Source organism: Cavia porcellus, unplaced genomic scaffold (assembly GCF_034190915.1).
Source record: "Cavia porcellus strain 051 isolate PalLab524CR breed Dunkin Hartley unplaced genomic scaffold, mCavPor4.1 scaffold_6, whole genome shotgun sequence".
NCBI lineage: Eukaryota > Metazoa > Chordata > Mammalia > Rodentia > Caviidae > Cavia > Cavia porcellus.
In genome coordinates this window covers 102,024,419-102,040,692 of record NW_026947489.1, presented here as the reverse complement: position 1 = coordinate 102,040,692, position 16,274 = coordinate 102,024,419, and the positions used below count along the sequence as shown (strand labels likewise).

The window sequence follows — 16,274 nt, the reverse complement described above, 5'->3', positions numbered from 1 at the left end:
CTCATGAGGATGAGAACTCTAAAAATTTAACTATAGTTACATCATGTACCTAAAAATGTTCTGATAACCATTTTTACAACATTGTTCAAATTTATCTTATAAAACTTTTCCAGTTTGATTTATTTGATCAGGATTCAAACAAAACCTGTAATATACTTCTCATGTCTACTTTAAGCTAGAAATTCTCATGCATAAATTGTGTTAGTTTGCTTTCTTGCTGTTATTTGCAGATTCAGATCATCTGCCCGTTAATTTTCTCCATGATCTAGATTTATCTTTTGTGTTGCAAGACATCTTTCTATATGTTCCTCTCTGTATTTATCCTAAACTTTGATTTCCTAAAAAGCAGCATGTGTAATACAAGACTTTCTGAAATTAGGCAGTCCCATAACCAAGGTGTATGTGTGTCTGTGTGGCCGTGTCTACCCATTTACTCATAAGTATAGTTTTGTGGCTATTTAGAGAGACATATAAGCTAAATAAATATTTAATCTCTAAAATATTGCAGTATCCTTTGCAAACTATCACAAATTTTATAACTTCCTGTGCACTGTCTCATACAGTATTAGTGTGATGTTGTTTTTTTGACAAGAATATTAGTGACTATTGCTGCATAGTAATTCTTTGACTTACTGTTTAGGTGTTTGTTGAAAGCTCTGAGACTTTGGATTACCAGATGGCCTTTACAGATTCTCACTTATGGAAACTCCTGGATCGACATGCAAATACAATCAGGTTATTTGTTTTGCTACCTGAACAATCCCCAGGATCTTACTCCAAAAGGACAGCATACCAGAAAGCAGGAGGTGATTCTGGTAATGTGGAAGATGATTGTGAAAGAGAGAAAGGACCTGTGGGAAACCTAAAGTCTGTGGAAGCTATTCTAGAAGAAAGCACTGAAAAACTCAAAAGCTTGTCGTTGCAGCAACAGCAGGATGGTGATAATGGGGACAGCAGCAAAAGCACAGAGACAAGTGACTTTGAAAACATTGAATCGCCTCTCAATGAGAGGGACTCTTCAGCATCAGTGGATAATAGAGAACTTGAACAGCACATTCAGACTTCTGACCCAGAAAATTTTCAGTCTGAAGAACGATCAGACTCGGATGTGAATAATGACAGGAGTACAAGTTCAGTGGACAGTGATATTCTTAGCTCCAGCCACAGCAGTGACACCTTGTGCAATGCGGATAATGCTCACATCCCTTTGGCTAACGGACTTGAGTCTCACAGCATCACAAGTAGTAGAAGAACTAAAGCAAACGAAGGGAAAAAGGAGACGTGGGACACAGCAGAAGAAGACTCGGGCACTGATAGTGAATATGATGAGAGTGGCAAGAGTAGGGGAGAAGTGCAGTACGTGTACTTCAGAGCAGAGCCCTATGCTGCCGATGAAGGCTCTGGGGAAGGGCACAAATGTATGTACTTCAGAAGGAAACGGCTCCTTCCAACAGCATCCATTTTCTTCACGCTTAATTTAAACTGTAGCTAAGAGTTAGGTACTTAGTTCTAAAGACTGTTACTTTTCATTGACTATAATTGACCTTTCTTTCATTTTTAATGCCATTCCAATGAACGGTATTCTTAGACCTACTCAATACACTAAACGGTAATTATGTTGAAACTTTGGTGAAATAAGAAAAAAGTACTATTCAGACTTAGGAAGGAATTATAAATGTGCTAAGTAAAAGAAGTTGGAAATAGCTTAAAAAGTTAATAATATACCACGCCCCCTTCCCCCAAAAGCCTATATGCTTTCAAATTACTCAGTGCCCAGGAGTCTTTTTTATTTGTGCATCCTCTCCTTTCTCTCCATTCCCCCATGCAAACAGCTCATTTTCCACACCCCTAAAAAGTTCATAACTCACTGGAAAAATCAGAGAAAGGAAAGGGCTTTAAAAAAACTTTTTTGTTTTTGTTACTTTAAAGTAATTCTAGGCAAGCTACAAACTAGAAGCTTTTAACTGTATAAATCTCAAGCTGAATATATCTTTTAGTGTGGGCATTTGGTAATATAACAGCATAACAGCATTTTAACATTGTATGAGACTTGACTTTTTTAAAAAAAGAATTTCTCATTTTTGCAGTGCTGGAGAGGAAGCCCAGGGCTTCATGAAAGGGCAAGTGCTCACTTCTTGTCTAAATTCCTAGCCCCCGTATGAGACTTTTTAAAAGTACTTTTGAGAAAAACTTAACATCAGACTAAAACTATCCAAAGAATTGGCAAGGTTCAAGACCCAAACATTTTCTTCAAGTGTAGAAGGGGATTCGTTAAAGTTAATTTGCATTGCTGCTTAACAAAACAGATACTAATATTATCTGTTACATTTAAAATTTTCAGAATACTAATAATTTCTCACTTAAAACTTCTCTGAAGTTAAGCACACATCGGTATCTTTATTTGACAAATAAAAGGAGTGGCGTTCATAGAGGATGGATGACTTGCCCAAAGTACATATATAGCTAGTAAATAGTGGGACCAACACTGTAATTTAACACAGTCCTGCCAGCTTGGTGGTGTTTATATGAGTGTCCCAACCAGTGGCTTGTACCACTGCTGCTACAGATGGATCTAATCACTTCTATCATTTTTTTACTAATAAAATTAATAAAAAGCCATGTACCACAGTGCTTCAAGCGACCCCGCAGTAAGGCACCCAAGTTACAGCCCCATTGTGACTGTGTTAAGGCTTCTAATAGAAGGCTATTAGAAGGAAAGATGCCTAAAATGTAGCCTTCTGTTTCATGTAATGGGAAAGAGGCTATGAGCAAACACTATTAAAAACAAAAAGTGCTATGATGCATGTAGTCTCAAAATTATTTTTAAAAGAAAGCTGGCTTCAGTGACACACACCTGTAATTCTAGCACCGAGCTCGGCCTAGGCGGGAGAATTGCAAGTTTAAGTTCTGTGTGGGCAAATGATGAAGACCCTGTCTTAAAATAAAAAATACAGAGGGATTGGGAGGTGTAGCTTAGTGATAGCTCACCCCTGAGTTTGATCTTTAGTATCACAAAAAGGGCAAGAAATAGAAATTATAGGATCAGTAATAAAAGTACATAAATTGGTGTTTTAACTAACTAGGTTGAAATAACCCTGGAATCACATGACATCATACATATATTATGTACATCTTACAGAAAGTCAAGTGTGCAATGTGGGCTGGTGGGCCAAAGTGGAGAGAGAAATGATATATAAGTTTCAGTGAAACTGTTATTCATAGGCTCATTAACTTATTATTTCATTCTGTTCTTGTAACAGCTGTGTGAAATGGAGGATGTTAGTTTTTCCTGATGAGATAATTGGCTCAAACAAGTTAAGGGGCTTACCTGAGGTCACACTGCTGGGGTCAGGCTGCTATTGTGATTGTGAGACACCACGCCACGGCTGCTACCATTATTACTTCCCTCACATCATAGTAAGAGGAAATAGCCAGTAGTCACTGTGCCCTCATTACAATGGACCCATCAAAGGCACTGGAAAAATTAAACCCAGCTCCTCATAGGAAGAGGTTGGAAATTTCTTAAGTGGTTAGTTTTAGAATGATATGCTGAAAATTTGGGTGATGAGTCTCAACCTTAGGAGGAATTCAATGAGGATACTTACAATTATAGTTTGAAAAGTTTCATTTCCATATCCGGATAGTTAATAAAGTTTTTAAAAGAAAAATTTCTGGTCCTTTTAACTTTTTTGGAAATCTATTCCAAGCTGGTTTTTTAATGTTTACTGAAATAGTAAACATGATGATAAGGAAAAAACATTTGCTATCATCATTTATATAGGTTTCCAGAAACTATATGAAAGTCTTCTTTGAAAAGAAAATCCCATTAAATGCCTTGTCATGTTTAGAAACTGGCGTGGAGATAGGCAAGGAGGAGTGATAGCCAGGATTTGGGAGTCCCTGTAAGTAAGACTGATTAATCATAGCGATCCAAAAGTGGGTACCTGAGAAAACGTAGGTGAAGAGACACACAGGTTCTTCACAGTGAGAAAATGGCCAGATATACATAGTAGGTAAAAGAAGAATTTGGTGGCTGATGGGTGACACACTAAGCCTTTGCCAAGGTTATGGTAAGCTTTTTACATGCACTAACCGGGAAACACAGTATGAGATAAAATACTGTTATCTCCATTTTACAGTGAAGGAGTTTACTTGAATTTAGAAAAGTTAAGAAGTCACTAACAAGCCTAATACTAGAGGTTAGGAGAGAAATCAGAGTGGCAGTGACACCTTAGTTTCAAGTAACGTTTTAGAACTTGCGGTACTATCGTAACCACGGCCTGTGAGCCTGGTGTTAGGATCCCATGGGAAGACAGACCCTGAGATAGTGCCCTGCCTATGACCACTGATCAAATTTCGGACATCTAGCCATGGGCTTGTGATTTCTAGTTAAATAGTTTTTCTGTCTTCATTCAGGAATTTTAATTACCTTGCTCTGTTGGGTGACTAGAATTTCGTTTACCCAGAGGTAGATTATTAACATTTAGAAGCATTCCCTAAACCTTAGAAACTGATATTTGAAGCCAATTACAATAAATGTACTCAAAAGGTATACAGTAAACAAAGGCAGTTACCCCTTTATGTTTTTTTCTAATTTGTATTTTCTTTGAACTTGAACCTGAATCTGAATTTTATAACAGGATTTTTTTTTAAATGGAACTGGGAATCAAATTCAGAGCCTTGTGCTTGCCAGGCTGGCACCATGCCACTGAGCTATATCCCTGACCCCTATAACTAGAGCATTTTAAATAGTGACATTAATTCACTTGAAAAATCAAGAAAAATATTCAACAATCTCAAAAAAAAAAAGCCCAAGAGTTGGGAAATCTGAGGACATGGCACAGGAGTGCTATAGAGCTGCACCCTGTGCCTTTGTAGGACTTTGAGAAAAACTTCAGAGCACAGAAGCAGACACAGCTAAGTTAGAGTTTTTGAGTCTGAGAGCTAGAGTAAATAGAAGCAGTCTGATGAGTGGCTTACAAAATTAGGGGCAAAAGATTGAAATTATAGTTATCAGAAACCATGTGTTTATCAAAGATAATTTCGTTACAGTGCCAGAAGAGCTTGACTTTACATACTGGGCGGTAGGAATTTTTGTTCTACTTAGATACAGTTCTCATTGACAGTCCACATCATAAAATACACATCTTACTGTGCTATTCCTGATTTTTTTCTAATAGAAATCCCAGAAGTAGATGGCATTACTAACAGTTTTAGGGTACTTGCTACATATGTCTCTGGCACTGTGCTCAAAGCATGATAAATGCCTGAGTTCATCGAATTCTTACTGCACCACTCTGAGGGTCAGGCTGGTACTAGTTAGTCTATATCTTCATTTTGAAGGAACAGACCCAGGAACTTAGAACTTGTCCCGTGGCGGGAAAGGCAGGAGTGGAAACCAGCCAGAGCCTGGGCATTTACTACGTCGAACTAGAAATGTATGTGTTTCTAAAGAATGGACAGGATTGGGTTTTGAATTCAGTAACATAAATAAGCACTTACATATCTCAAAACATTTAAAGCTGTCAGGTTTTACTTATTCTATATATACTTAGTCCTTGTGTTTTTATCCATTCAGTCTTGAATATTAGCTAAAGACCTAACCAAAAATGAGTACTTTTTACAGTATAATAAAAATGATATGGTCTGTTTTATGTATACTCAGAAAGGCTTCTTTTACATTTGTCCCTGTTTTTTTTTTTTTCCTGTGTGTGTGCTTAGGGTTGATGGTGCATGTTGATAAAAGAATTACTCTGGCAGCTTTCAAACAACACTTAGAGCCCTTTGTTGGAGTTTTGTCCTCTCACTTCAAGGTCTTTCGAGTGTATGCCAGCAATCAAGAGTTTGAGAGCGTCCGACTGAATGAGACCCTTTCATCATTTTCAGATGACAATAAGGTTGACTACAATTATCTTTGACTAGCTAGTCTGTTTTAAATGATACATTGAAATATCTTGTACCACCATGTAGGGTAAAGTAGATATCCTAAAAGGGTGGTTTCAGTTGCATCCTAAGTAGTTATTTTGGGTGTCCCCTGTTTTTCATCTGATACGCAGTTGTTAAATGTTAACTGTGTATAGTTACTGTTCCAGGTGCTGGGGATTCAGAGGTAAAAGATACACTTGTTTTCACATAGCCTACAGCCTAGGAAAGTTTGGAAAACAAATCTGAGCAAAGGGGTAAGGATGGGTGGCTTTTTCTGCTAAGAATAGTACATCTGAAAATGAATTGTTTTTGATTTGTAGATTACAATTAGACTGGGCAGAGCACTTAAAAAAGGAGAATACAGAGTTAAAGTCTACCAGCTTTTGGTCAATGAGCAAGAGGTGAGTGCTGGGTTTAAGCAATGTAAGTTCATGTTTTGGTCTTACTAAAAACATAAATGCAGAAGTTTTTGTTTTTAAACTGATGGTTTCTTTTTAAGTTTTGCAGTGATATAGCTATCCAATTCAGGTCCATAGATAACATGTAAACTAGTGAAAATGACTGCATCTCAAAAAATTATAGTAGAGGCGGAGGATTTAGCTCAGCAGCATAAGTGCCTGCCTTGCAAATGTGCTGTCATGAGTTCGATCCCTGATACCAAAAAAAAAAAAAAAATTATAGTAACAAGCAGCAGTGTGAATTAGGTGCACAAGCTGTTTGTCATCCCCCTTTGCTAAAGTGGTGCTACCATGCTGGAGTAAGGCAAAAATTGTCTGCTTTTAGAAGGATGTTTGCTTGTGCTTGCTTTCTGGAAATGATGCTAAAATACTGTGGCTGGATAGCTGCTGATCGGCATAGTGTCCAGAATCATGTTAGCATTTAACGCCTATTGATACAGTGGTTACTGTGTATTTTAAGTGCCTGCAAGAAAAGACTAACTCATTTAACTCTATTAATTCCCTAATGGATTTACAGTTCTCCTTATATAGATAAACTCTGGTACAGAGGAGTTTACTAGTTCATTTAAGGTCATATAACCTGTAAGTGGTGGATTAAGGATATAAATAACCTATTTTAGGAAATCAAAATATTTTACTTGCTCTGACGTACAAGACTTGTGGGTGATAATAAGGCAAAGATCATATTTTCAGGATGTTTATAATATCTTACTGGGGACCTAGACAAGTTTAAAAACCTAAACTTTTCATAAAATGCTTTTATTCATCTAACAAATACTATATCAAGCACCTATTATATCTCTTATTTGTGACCTGTTACAGTTATTTTGACTTAAATGCTTTCTATGAGATTGGGGGTTTTGGAGACTGTGTCTTTCTTGAGACAATTAATTTGTTTAGAAATTTAGTGTGTATTTCTCTCATTTTAACCCATAGAAATGTTTCCTTTTACTTTGAAAATTGTGACCATTTTATTACAAGAAGCAAAGTATGCATGCATTGTCTTAATGCTCACAGTGAGTCAGTGAGGAAAATAGTATCCCTAGTTTATAAATAAGAAATTGAGGCAGGCAATAAATAAGCTGGCCCAAGGTAGCTGAGCTAGTCAGTTAATGAGGAGCTAAGATTTGAAACAAGGAAGTTAGCCTCCTAAAAGTTGGGCGCTTCATTGTTAAACTGCAAAGTGCAGATAACATGTCTTCATCATCCTTTCTTTAATGTGTAATTCAAGCTGTGATTATTTATGTTTATATTCCTAGCCATGCAAGTTTCTGCTCGATGCTGTGTTTGCTAAAGGAATGACTGTGCGGCAATCAAAAGAGGAACTAATTCCTCAGCTCAGGGAGCAGTGTGGCTTAGAGCTCAGTGTTGACAGGTAAAGTCGCGGTGTCGTCAGCCACGTCAGCATGATTGTATGGTGTGGTCAGTTGGTAAAGGCTGATGCAACTGTCCTGGAAAATCCCGGTACTAGTCAGAGCTTTCCTACTGCAGGTTAATGAGATTAAACAATGTATTGGAACTTTATTTGAATTTCTTGTACAGGATACTAAATTTCAATTTCTGGGAGCACTTTTTTACATTTTCCACAAATTAACCATTTGACCTCTATATTTGAACAGTTTATCAGATTAATGTCAATGTTTTAAATTAGAAATTTCAATTATAGTAGTTTTACAAGTGTTATCATGTTTGTAGGTTTCGTCTAAGGAAAAAAACATGGAAGAATCCTGGCACTGTCTTTTTGGATTATCATATTTATGAAGAAGATATTAATATTTCCAGCAACTGGGAAGTTTTCCTTGAAGTTCTTGATGGTATTCACAATATTTTTTGTGGGGAACTATGAGTTAGAAATGCTCTAGAACTAAAGAAGCCTGTGGTACATAGTGAAATAATGAATTAGTGGAAATCTAATATATAGTATAATATTTTTATACCTTTCAACATAAATATACATTATTGTGGACTGATGCAGTTCCTACCCTGTCCAATTCCTGAGAGATTAACTTTCTTCTTGGGTCCTAATATAACTGCCTAAGTTATTTTTACAGAATATCTGATGTCTTTCACCTTTTAGCTTTCCCCTTTCTCTGGGTCCCATTGTTTTTGAAATACCTTTTTTCTTAATTTTGAGATGAATCCCTTCTTACAGGGAAATTATTAGAAAGACTTTCATAGTACATTGTGCAGAAAATTCTGCTGTTTTCTTAAGCTATGTTTGTTATTTTTATTTTTCAGTAGGGCCTTTATTTTGTACTGAGACTGTGGTACTGATAATTCATTGAAGATTTTGAGAGTGACAGCTGTTTCGTTACCCAGCTGCCATTACAGAGCACCACAGATTGTGTAACTTAAACAACAGAAACGCAGTGTGCACAGCTATGGAGGCTGAGATCAAGGGCATTTCCTGCGGAGGGACCGCAAGGAAGTAGCAGTGCCTCTCCCCCTCGCTTCTGGAGGTTTAATGGCCATCTTTGATTTTCCCTAGTTTATGGATGTATCTCTATCTTCATATGCACAGAGTTCTCTCTTGTGGGCTTACCTGTACCCAGGTTTCCCCTTTTTAGAAAACTAGTCATTTGGGGGTTAGGGTATACCCTGATGATGTCGTTTTAGCGTGATTACCACTGCAAAGAATCTATTTTCAAATAGGGTCATGTTATGAGTTACTTAGAGATTTGAACTTCATGTCTTTTAGTGGGAAAACAGATAACTCATGGCGGTGCTCTGCAACAGCACTTGTATTTGTCATACCTTTTGGTTTTACTTTCGGTGCTGGAACATTGTGTTTTTAGAAGAGGTAATGGGAGGAAAGTTGGCGTTTAGGAAATCACATCAAAATAAACGGTTCTACGTTCTTTTGTGATTCCTATTGCTCAGGAAGATTTAATTTGGATTTTATGACAGTTTCTAGAGAGTTCGTTAATGCTAACACCTCACCTCATACAGGCTTTTCAGGTCTAATTTGGTTTAAATTTAAATAATTAAAATTCTGATGAGTTGACTAGTTAATTGAGGCAAAGAACTACTGGGACACCATCTGCTGTGGTTCGTGCTCCAGATCATGATTCTCTTCTCTGAGTGTCTGGGGCCTTGGAAAATAAACACTGTGTCTGAATAGGGTAGGAGCAAATCCTGAAGGATGTAGAAGGGAGGAATTAAATACGATGTACAAGAAAAGATGGGTTAACCAGAAAATGGTACTGCTATTGGTGGGTAGGTACGAGCATCAGTATCATTTCAGTGTCTGCTTTAGCATCAAAGTCATTAAGAAATTAGTCATGTAATTAAATACAAAAACATCTGTTCCGCTGTATTTGCCAGACACTGCTAACTCTTGGTGCTACAAAAATGAATACGCACCAGAGACTGCCTACTGTACACACATAGTTCATGGGAGAAACAGAATTGCATACCTGTCATTCTGAGACGACAGGTACTAAGGGACCAGTCAGTGGAAAATGGCAGTGGACGATAGGTGATAGTTTGGCTGAATTTTGAAGACTCACTAAATTTGAGAGTAAATGCAAAGAGAAAAAAAATGATAGCTTGAGTGAAAAAAGAAGATAAAGATGACATGGTTATGATTTTAAGTTGGGGTAGTAGCCACAAGAGAAGCAGAGATTGAAGGGCCCAGATGGTCAAGCAGTGTCCAGAAAGGGTGAGAGGGAGTGGCTGAAGTTGGCTTGCAAAAGAACAGTTGTCTGCTGAGACTGAAGGGAACTAAATACAGAGTCTGCAAAGAGTAAGAAGTATATGCAGTTCAGGAAAGAAAAACTTGAATAAATATGTTAATAGTAAATTTATTAAGACATTATAAGATCAATGCAAGTTACCTTTGTACCTCTATAATTACAAGAGATACTCAAAGTGGTAACTAGGGGCTTTCAGACACTCACTAGTACAGTCATTGAGACTTCGGTGCATTTTAACTTTCTTCTCTAGGGGCCGGCGATGTAGTGGTCTGTGATACATGACATCCTCTGCATCCTCTAGGGTCTCCTATATGAGGGTACCACTATACGTTGAAAAAATATACTTTTTTTCTTTTCCTGAAAAAGTATGTTTGTTTTGTTTTGTTTTGTTTTTTGGTCAGACACCGTGTTTCATTCTTGAAATTCTTGGGATAATTGGTTTCTTTTGTGCCCAGTTTTAAAGAATGTACTTGAAGAAAATCTTTGTAGTTAGCCAGGAACTAAGGAATTATGAAGCTTTGGAGAAAATAGAATGATGGGTGTTATCTTGCACATTATTAGGGGTGGAGAAGATGAAGTCCATGTCACAGCTTGCGGTTTTATCGCGACGGTGGAGGCCCTCGGAGATGAAGTTGGATCCCTTCCAGGAGGTGGTGTTGGAGAGTAGTAGTGTTGATGAGTTGCGAGAGAAGGTGAGTAGACTTTAAATAAAATGAACTACTTCTGTTATTCTTGTATTGTGTTAGATCCTGTAAGTGACACCGAGCGCTGCTGCTGCTGGCAGCCTTTCTCAGTCTGCACACCTTCTGCCAGGCCCTGGTCATCATTTAGGGCTCTGATGCCGTAGGAATTACTTTGTCTCCTTGTTACTAGACGAGGACCTTTGTGTTACTTGGTCTGAATAGTTAGAATTAGCTAGAAGTTAGTAAATTGCTGTATTTCTTAGAAAAACAAATGAATTAGAATTAAGTAGAGAATCGGGTGAAGGTCTGTTATGCTTATTAAGATGGGAACTTTAAGAACCTTAGGGAAAAGGTGAAATATTCCATTTATGGTACTAGTGCAATAGGCATTTATAGAACGATCTATTTCCATACTTCATTCCAGACACAAAAATAAATTACAAGCATGTTAAACTTATATAAGAAATTAGAATGATAAATGTACTGGGTGAAAATATTTTAAAATATTACATTTTGAAAATAAGTTCATAATCATGGAGAAAAATATTTATAAGAATAGCATCAGGATCCAAAAAAACAAGATATACTACGTGAAAACTTAAATCATCTGCACAGCCAAAATGGGAAAAGCAGTATGTTTTAAAAACCTATACATTATGTAAAACATGATTTATGTCATTTATAAGGAGTTATTACCTTAAAAAGAAAAAAGTGAACAGTCTTAATTTTGTGAAAAGGCAAATAATATGAATAGATGAAGACAATTCATAAAAGAAATACAAACTAATGTAATATTTTTATCTTACCTATTGGTGAAGATTTACAAGATGAAAAATGCCCACAGTGTCAAGGTTTGGGAGAAACACGCAGACTCACACAAGTTTGATGAGTGTTTGAATTCACAGGGTGCTTTTCAGGGCTCAGTTTGGCATTGTCAGCATCTCATATCTAGGAAAAGTGATCTATGAAGTTATGTTTATCCTGTTTTTCTATGTAAACTATATAAAATTACTATGTAGAGATACCCTATAGAATTCCCGTATTTTAGAAATAGGGGAATGTGTTTCTATATAAGGAAAGCTCTAGGAGTATATTAATTTGACGTGTGGGAAGCTTGGTATTTGCATGGTGGCCAGCGGAGAGAATTTTACTTTTGGGTTTTTCTTTTTTACGAATATTTTTTTGGGGGAAAAAAACAAAATAAAACAAAAACAAAAACAAAGCTGTTTCTGCTTGTAGCATAAAACGAAAATGACTTTCCTAGGCAAATTTACTCTTTATTTTCAATTTATATAAGACATTTTTCTTTTACAGCTTAGTGAAATCAGTGGGATTCCTTTAGAAGATATTGAATTTGCCAAGGTAAAGCCCTAAAATGTTTGCATTTGCATTTGTGTATTCATACACAATAAGCGTGGCTAATGGCATGGTACTTTCCTTCATTCTTTTCTTCTTAGGGTAGAGGAACTTTTCCCTGTGATATTTCTGTGCTTGATATTCACCAGGATTTGGACTGGAATCCTAAAGTTTCTACCCTGAATGTTTGGCCTCTTTATATCTGTGATGATGGTGCAGTCATATTTTATAGGTAACATTCTAATATTTTTGTTGCTTCGAATGATAAAACATTTTTGGTGTATGTAAGTAACTTTACCATTGATTTGATATGGGACAGCTCTAACTAGTAAAAACACAATAAGAGCCACATGTTATTATTTAAAGCTTTCTAGTATCCCCTTTAAAAATAGTAAAAAGAAATAAGATTTTCAGAAAATACTTTTAATCCAGTACAGCCAGAATATTATCATTAAAACACATCATCAATATAAAAAAATCACAGGACAGTTTTCTTTATTATACTAAGTATTAGAAATACTATGTGTGACAATGTCAGCAGATCTCGGTGTGGCCCAGACACAGGTGAGTGTGCAGTAGCCCCGTGTCCAGTGACTGCCCTAGTGCACAGTGCAGATGCAGAGGAACAGTAATAGTTTTTGGAGCCTGGCTTCAAATCTGGCTTCCTTACCTAGTTCCACTCGTCTACAAAATGCTGACAATGGTAGCTTCCTTGCAGGATTTTATGAGGTTTAGAGCTATTGGCATAGTGCATATGACAAATGTTCAGTAGTAATAGCTATTATTACTTTTAATAATAACACGGAAATTACTCTTTGCCCTTTTAGAAGTAAGCTGTGTGCTAATAGGCTAATACATTAGCAATGTAGATACCCTGGCATCTTAGATTATATATAATGTCAGCAGTGGCAGTCAGATTTTATTACCTTGCTAAGGGTCATCATAGTACTGAATTATAATTAGCAACCATTGGCTACCTTGTCTAATATATAATTCATATTTTAAATAAAGGGATAAAACAGAAGAAGTAATGGAGTTGACAGATGAGCAAAGAAACGAACTGATGAAAAAAGAAAGCAGTCGACTCCAAAAGACTGGACATCGTGTAACATACTCACCTCGTAAAGAGAAAGCACTAAAAATATATCTGGATGGAGCACCAAATAAAGATCTGGTGCAAGACTGACTCTGCTAACGTAGCATTTTCCCCGGGGTATTTTGGTTTTAATAGATGGTTCACTACTACTGTGTAGTGCCATTATGGCCGGACATGGTTGGGGTAACCAGTGACACCAGCACTGATTGGACTGCCCTCCACCAATCAGAAGCACAGTGCCCAATGGGCCACTGTTGTGACTTGGAATCATGTTGTGCACTATAGTCAAATGTACTGTAAGTGAAAAAGGGATGTGCAAAAGTAAATAAATAAATAAATAAAAACAAAGAGCAAAACCTGCTACTAGAAAAGGGGAAGGGGAATGAGTAAGCTTCCTTTACTGCAGACAAATGTGCACATAGCTGCTAGTAAGACTAGCCTCAAACAGGATGCTCATAGCTTAATAATAAAAGCTGTGCAAAGGCCATGAATGAATGAATTTTCTGTTTATTTCACTGATACACACATTACCTCATTGACAATTCAGAAGTAAATGCAGCGTATATTGGCTCTTGGAAAGCAGCAAAAATAGGAGTTAAAGAAAGAAATTCTTAGAACCAGCTGTAACCCAGAAATGAATTGTATTGTAAAGTTGTGTTTTTATTTCGTTTGAGTTTATGCAAGGAATTAAGAGCATAATCTTGAAACATCAGACATTTCCCGTAGACCACTTCCAACACGTGGCAGCTCAGCTTGCTGCAGTTTTGTAATTATAACTGATTGTACTTAAGTTATGGATGTAGAGAATATGTTTCACTAGTTCATTTAGCATGTAAATAAAATCATCCTATTGAGTTATCATAGTTACAGTTCAGCTATTCCCATGGTTACTTTTTTTCTCATATCTGTTGTACATTTGGGTACATTGAGAAGTTTAGCAGACTTTGTAACTGTATTCTCAGTGAGGTTCCTCAGTGCTGGGTCACATAGATTGTATTTGCCCTTGTTAATGAGGTTTTTCTGTTCGGTGGCTTACTTTTTTTTTCTCTATGTACATTTATTTTTGAGGATTTACTTCAAGTTGGAATCTTCTAGAATGTTATAAGTCCCATTTTAATTTTAGAGTCAGTTTGTACGTACGTGTAGTTTAACTTTGGGGAAGCACTTACCATCATATTGAAGAAACTTGCTAGTGAGGTCAGGTCATGGTACAGACTGGTACAGTCAACATGATTTCAGTGCAGTCTATTCGAATCAGCAAGTTTTGCTTTGTTAAATTATATAATAAACACAATTCTACACAATTTTGAAATGCCATCTAATTTATAAAAATCAATAAAAAGGTTTTGGTAAAACTATCATGCCAGATGCTGTTTACAACAATGAACATGCCAATAAAACATTTGTTCATTCTGTTGTGTTATTTTAGTCATTAAACTTTTGTGAATGGAGAATCTGAGTTAAGAATAGATTTGTCATGTTAAATATAACACTTTATAACATGTATTGGATAAGTATTTCATTTCTAAAGCTATATTTATAGCAAAGTTCTCATGAGAGAAGTGAACATGTTAATATCGAACTTTGGGGGATCCTGCCAATGTTTTGAGATCATATTTTTACCGTTTTTTCCTTTCAAGAAAGATATAATTAGAAAATAGTATTAGCAAATGTTGGCTCTACAATTTGAATATAATCACTGAGAATTCCATAATGTGTTTAAAAATCTCTTTAATCCACAAGGGGAAAAATGTTTTCTATGATATTTTTCTTGCTAATTTTTATTCCATGTAAACTTTAGTGTGTTCAGGTAAATTTGAAGTACTTTTCTGAGTTTGCGTTAGTGGGCTTAGGATGTTCTCTGAAGAAAATGTAAAGCATTTGTGATGAAGTGTCTGTAGGGTCACTTGGATTTTCTGATGTAAGGAGACAAAAAATCAGTTCTGACACAGGCCTGCTGACTGGGAAAATGGGGCTTCATAGGGCTGTGCTTCCTGGAAAGCAAAGGAGGCAGATTTGTAAGCAAAATGGGCTCTGGGGTGGTTTCATTTGGTATTCTTTAAGAGTCTGGTAAAATCCTTTTGCCCCTTGGTCTGTGCCTTTTGCTCTGGTTTTGTTGTTTTGTGTTTTACTGTTGCTTCTGAATTGCAGGCATACTGCAAATACCTAGTAGAGAAAATATATTTCATTATATAAGCAAAAAGTTTAAAACTTCTTGCTTTTCAGTGCCTGGTAGAATAAATGAAAACACAATGTTACACTTCAAGGAGGTAGCAGGTTCTTCACAGTGACTTTGTGGGGGTGGGAAGAGTAGCTTCCCTGGGGCTACCTCCCCAGGACACCGAGAATTAAGGGAGCATCTGTGTCCCCTGAGTGGTTGTCAAGCTCAGGGGCAGTGGCTCCTGGTGATCACGCAGCTCCCCCGCTCCCCACAGGTCATGCAGAGGCTTCGGGGAGCTGCTCCATGGGCAGAGGTGTTCATGTCAGCCACGCAAACCCTGTAAAAACTGAGACTGCAGTGCCGAGGCAGGTGCTGAGTGTGTTCTGGCCCTAGAGAACAGAACTACGGTTTGGGGTCACACCCAGTTCGCCTGGTCCCTACAAAAACTCACCAGTGATGAGGCCACTTCTCAAAGAAGGGTGTTGATCTCTTATAATGGAAGTCACAGTTCTGAGAAGATAGCACCTATGCCCCAGTCGAGGTGGGGGGGGGGGCACTGGTTGCCAGCCACGCCGACAGGAGTGGTGTCATGGTCCACCTCAGGCCATGAATGGGAGAGCAGCACCGTCACTGCCCTGTGGCGCTGTTACTGAATCTGGAAGTGACTGTGAATGTATGGCATACAATAAAATCTTTTGTTCTCGTTCATCTGCTAGTATTTCCTTTCCAATCAGATGTTGTTCTCCCTCTGGATTTTGTCCCTTTGTTGAGCATCAAGGCTCTGACCACCTCTTTTGAGCTTGCAATTTGCAGATTGTAGTCTAAAGTGTGGTACATGGAAAAGGAGATAATTTTGAATCAGCAAGTTTTTTGTTTGCTAAATAAAATTGTTCATCCAAA

At 37.2% G+C, this 16,274-nt stretch overlaps 1 protein-coding gene across 4 annotated transcripts in view; it reads left to right on the top strand.

The window, feature by feature from the left end:
- Window positions 1-16,274, top strand: part of Usp47 (ubiquitin specific peptidase 47) — a 100,100-nt gene extending 83,826 nt beyond the window's left edge. For all 4 annotated transcript variants that reach the window (XM_013148076.3, XM_003465756.5, XM_013148075.3 and 1 more), the window contains 9 exons: window positions 641-1,418; window positions 5,722-5,897; window positions 6,246-6,326; window positions 7,643-7,758; window positions 8,079-8,197; window positions 10,640-10,770; window positions 12,076-12,123; window positions 12,219-12,349; window positions 13,129-16,274. In XM_013148076.3, coding sequence (XP_013003530.1) covers window positions 641-1,418; window positions 5,722-5,897; window positions 6,246-6,326; window positions 7,643-7,758; window positions 8,079-8,197; window positions 10,640-10,770; window positions 12,076-12,123; window positions 12,219-12,349; window positions 13,129-13,303 — 1,755 coding nt within the window. In that variant the 3' untranslated portion in view covers window positions 13,304-16,274. The remainder of the gene's footprint in view (window positions 1-640; window positions 1,419-5,721; window positions 5,898-6,245; window positions 6,327-7,642; window positions 7,759-8,078; window positions 8,198-10,639; window positions 10,771-12,075; window positions 12,124-12,218; window positions 12,350-13,128) is intronic.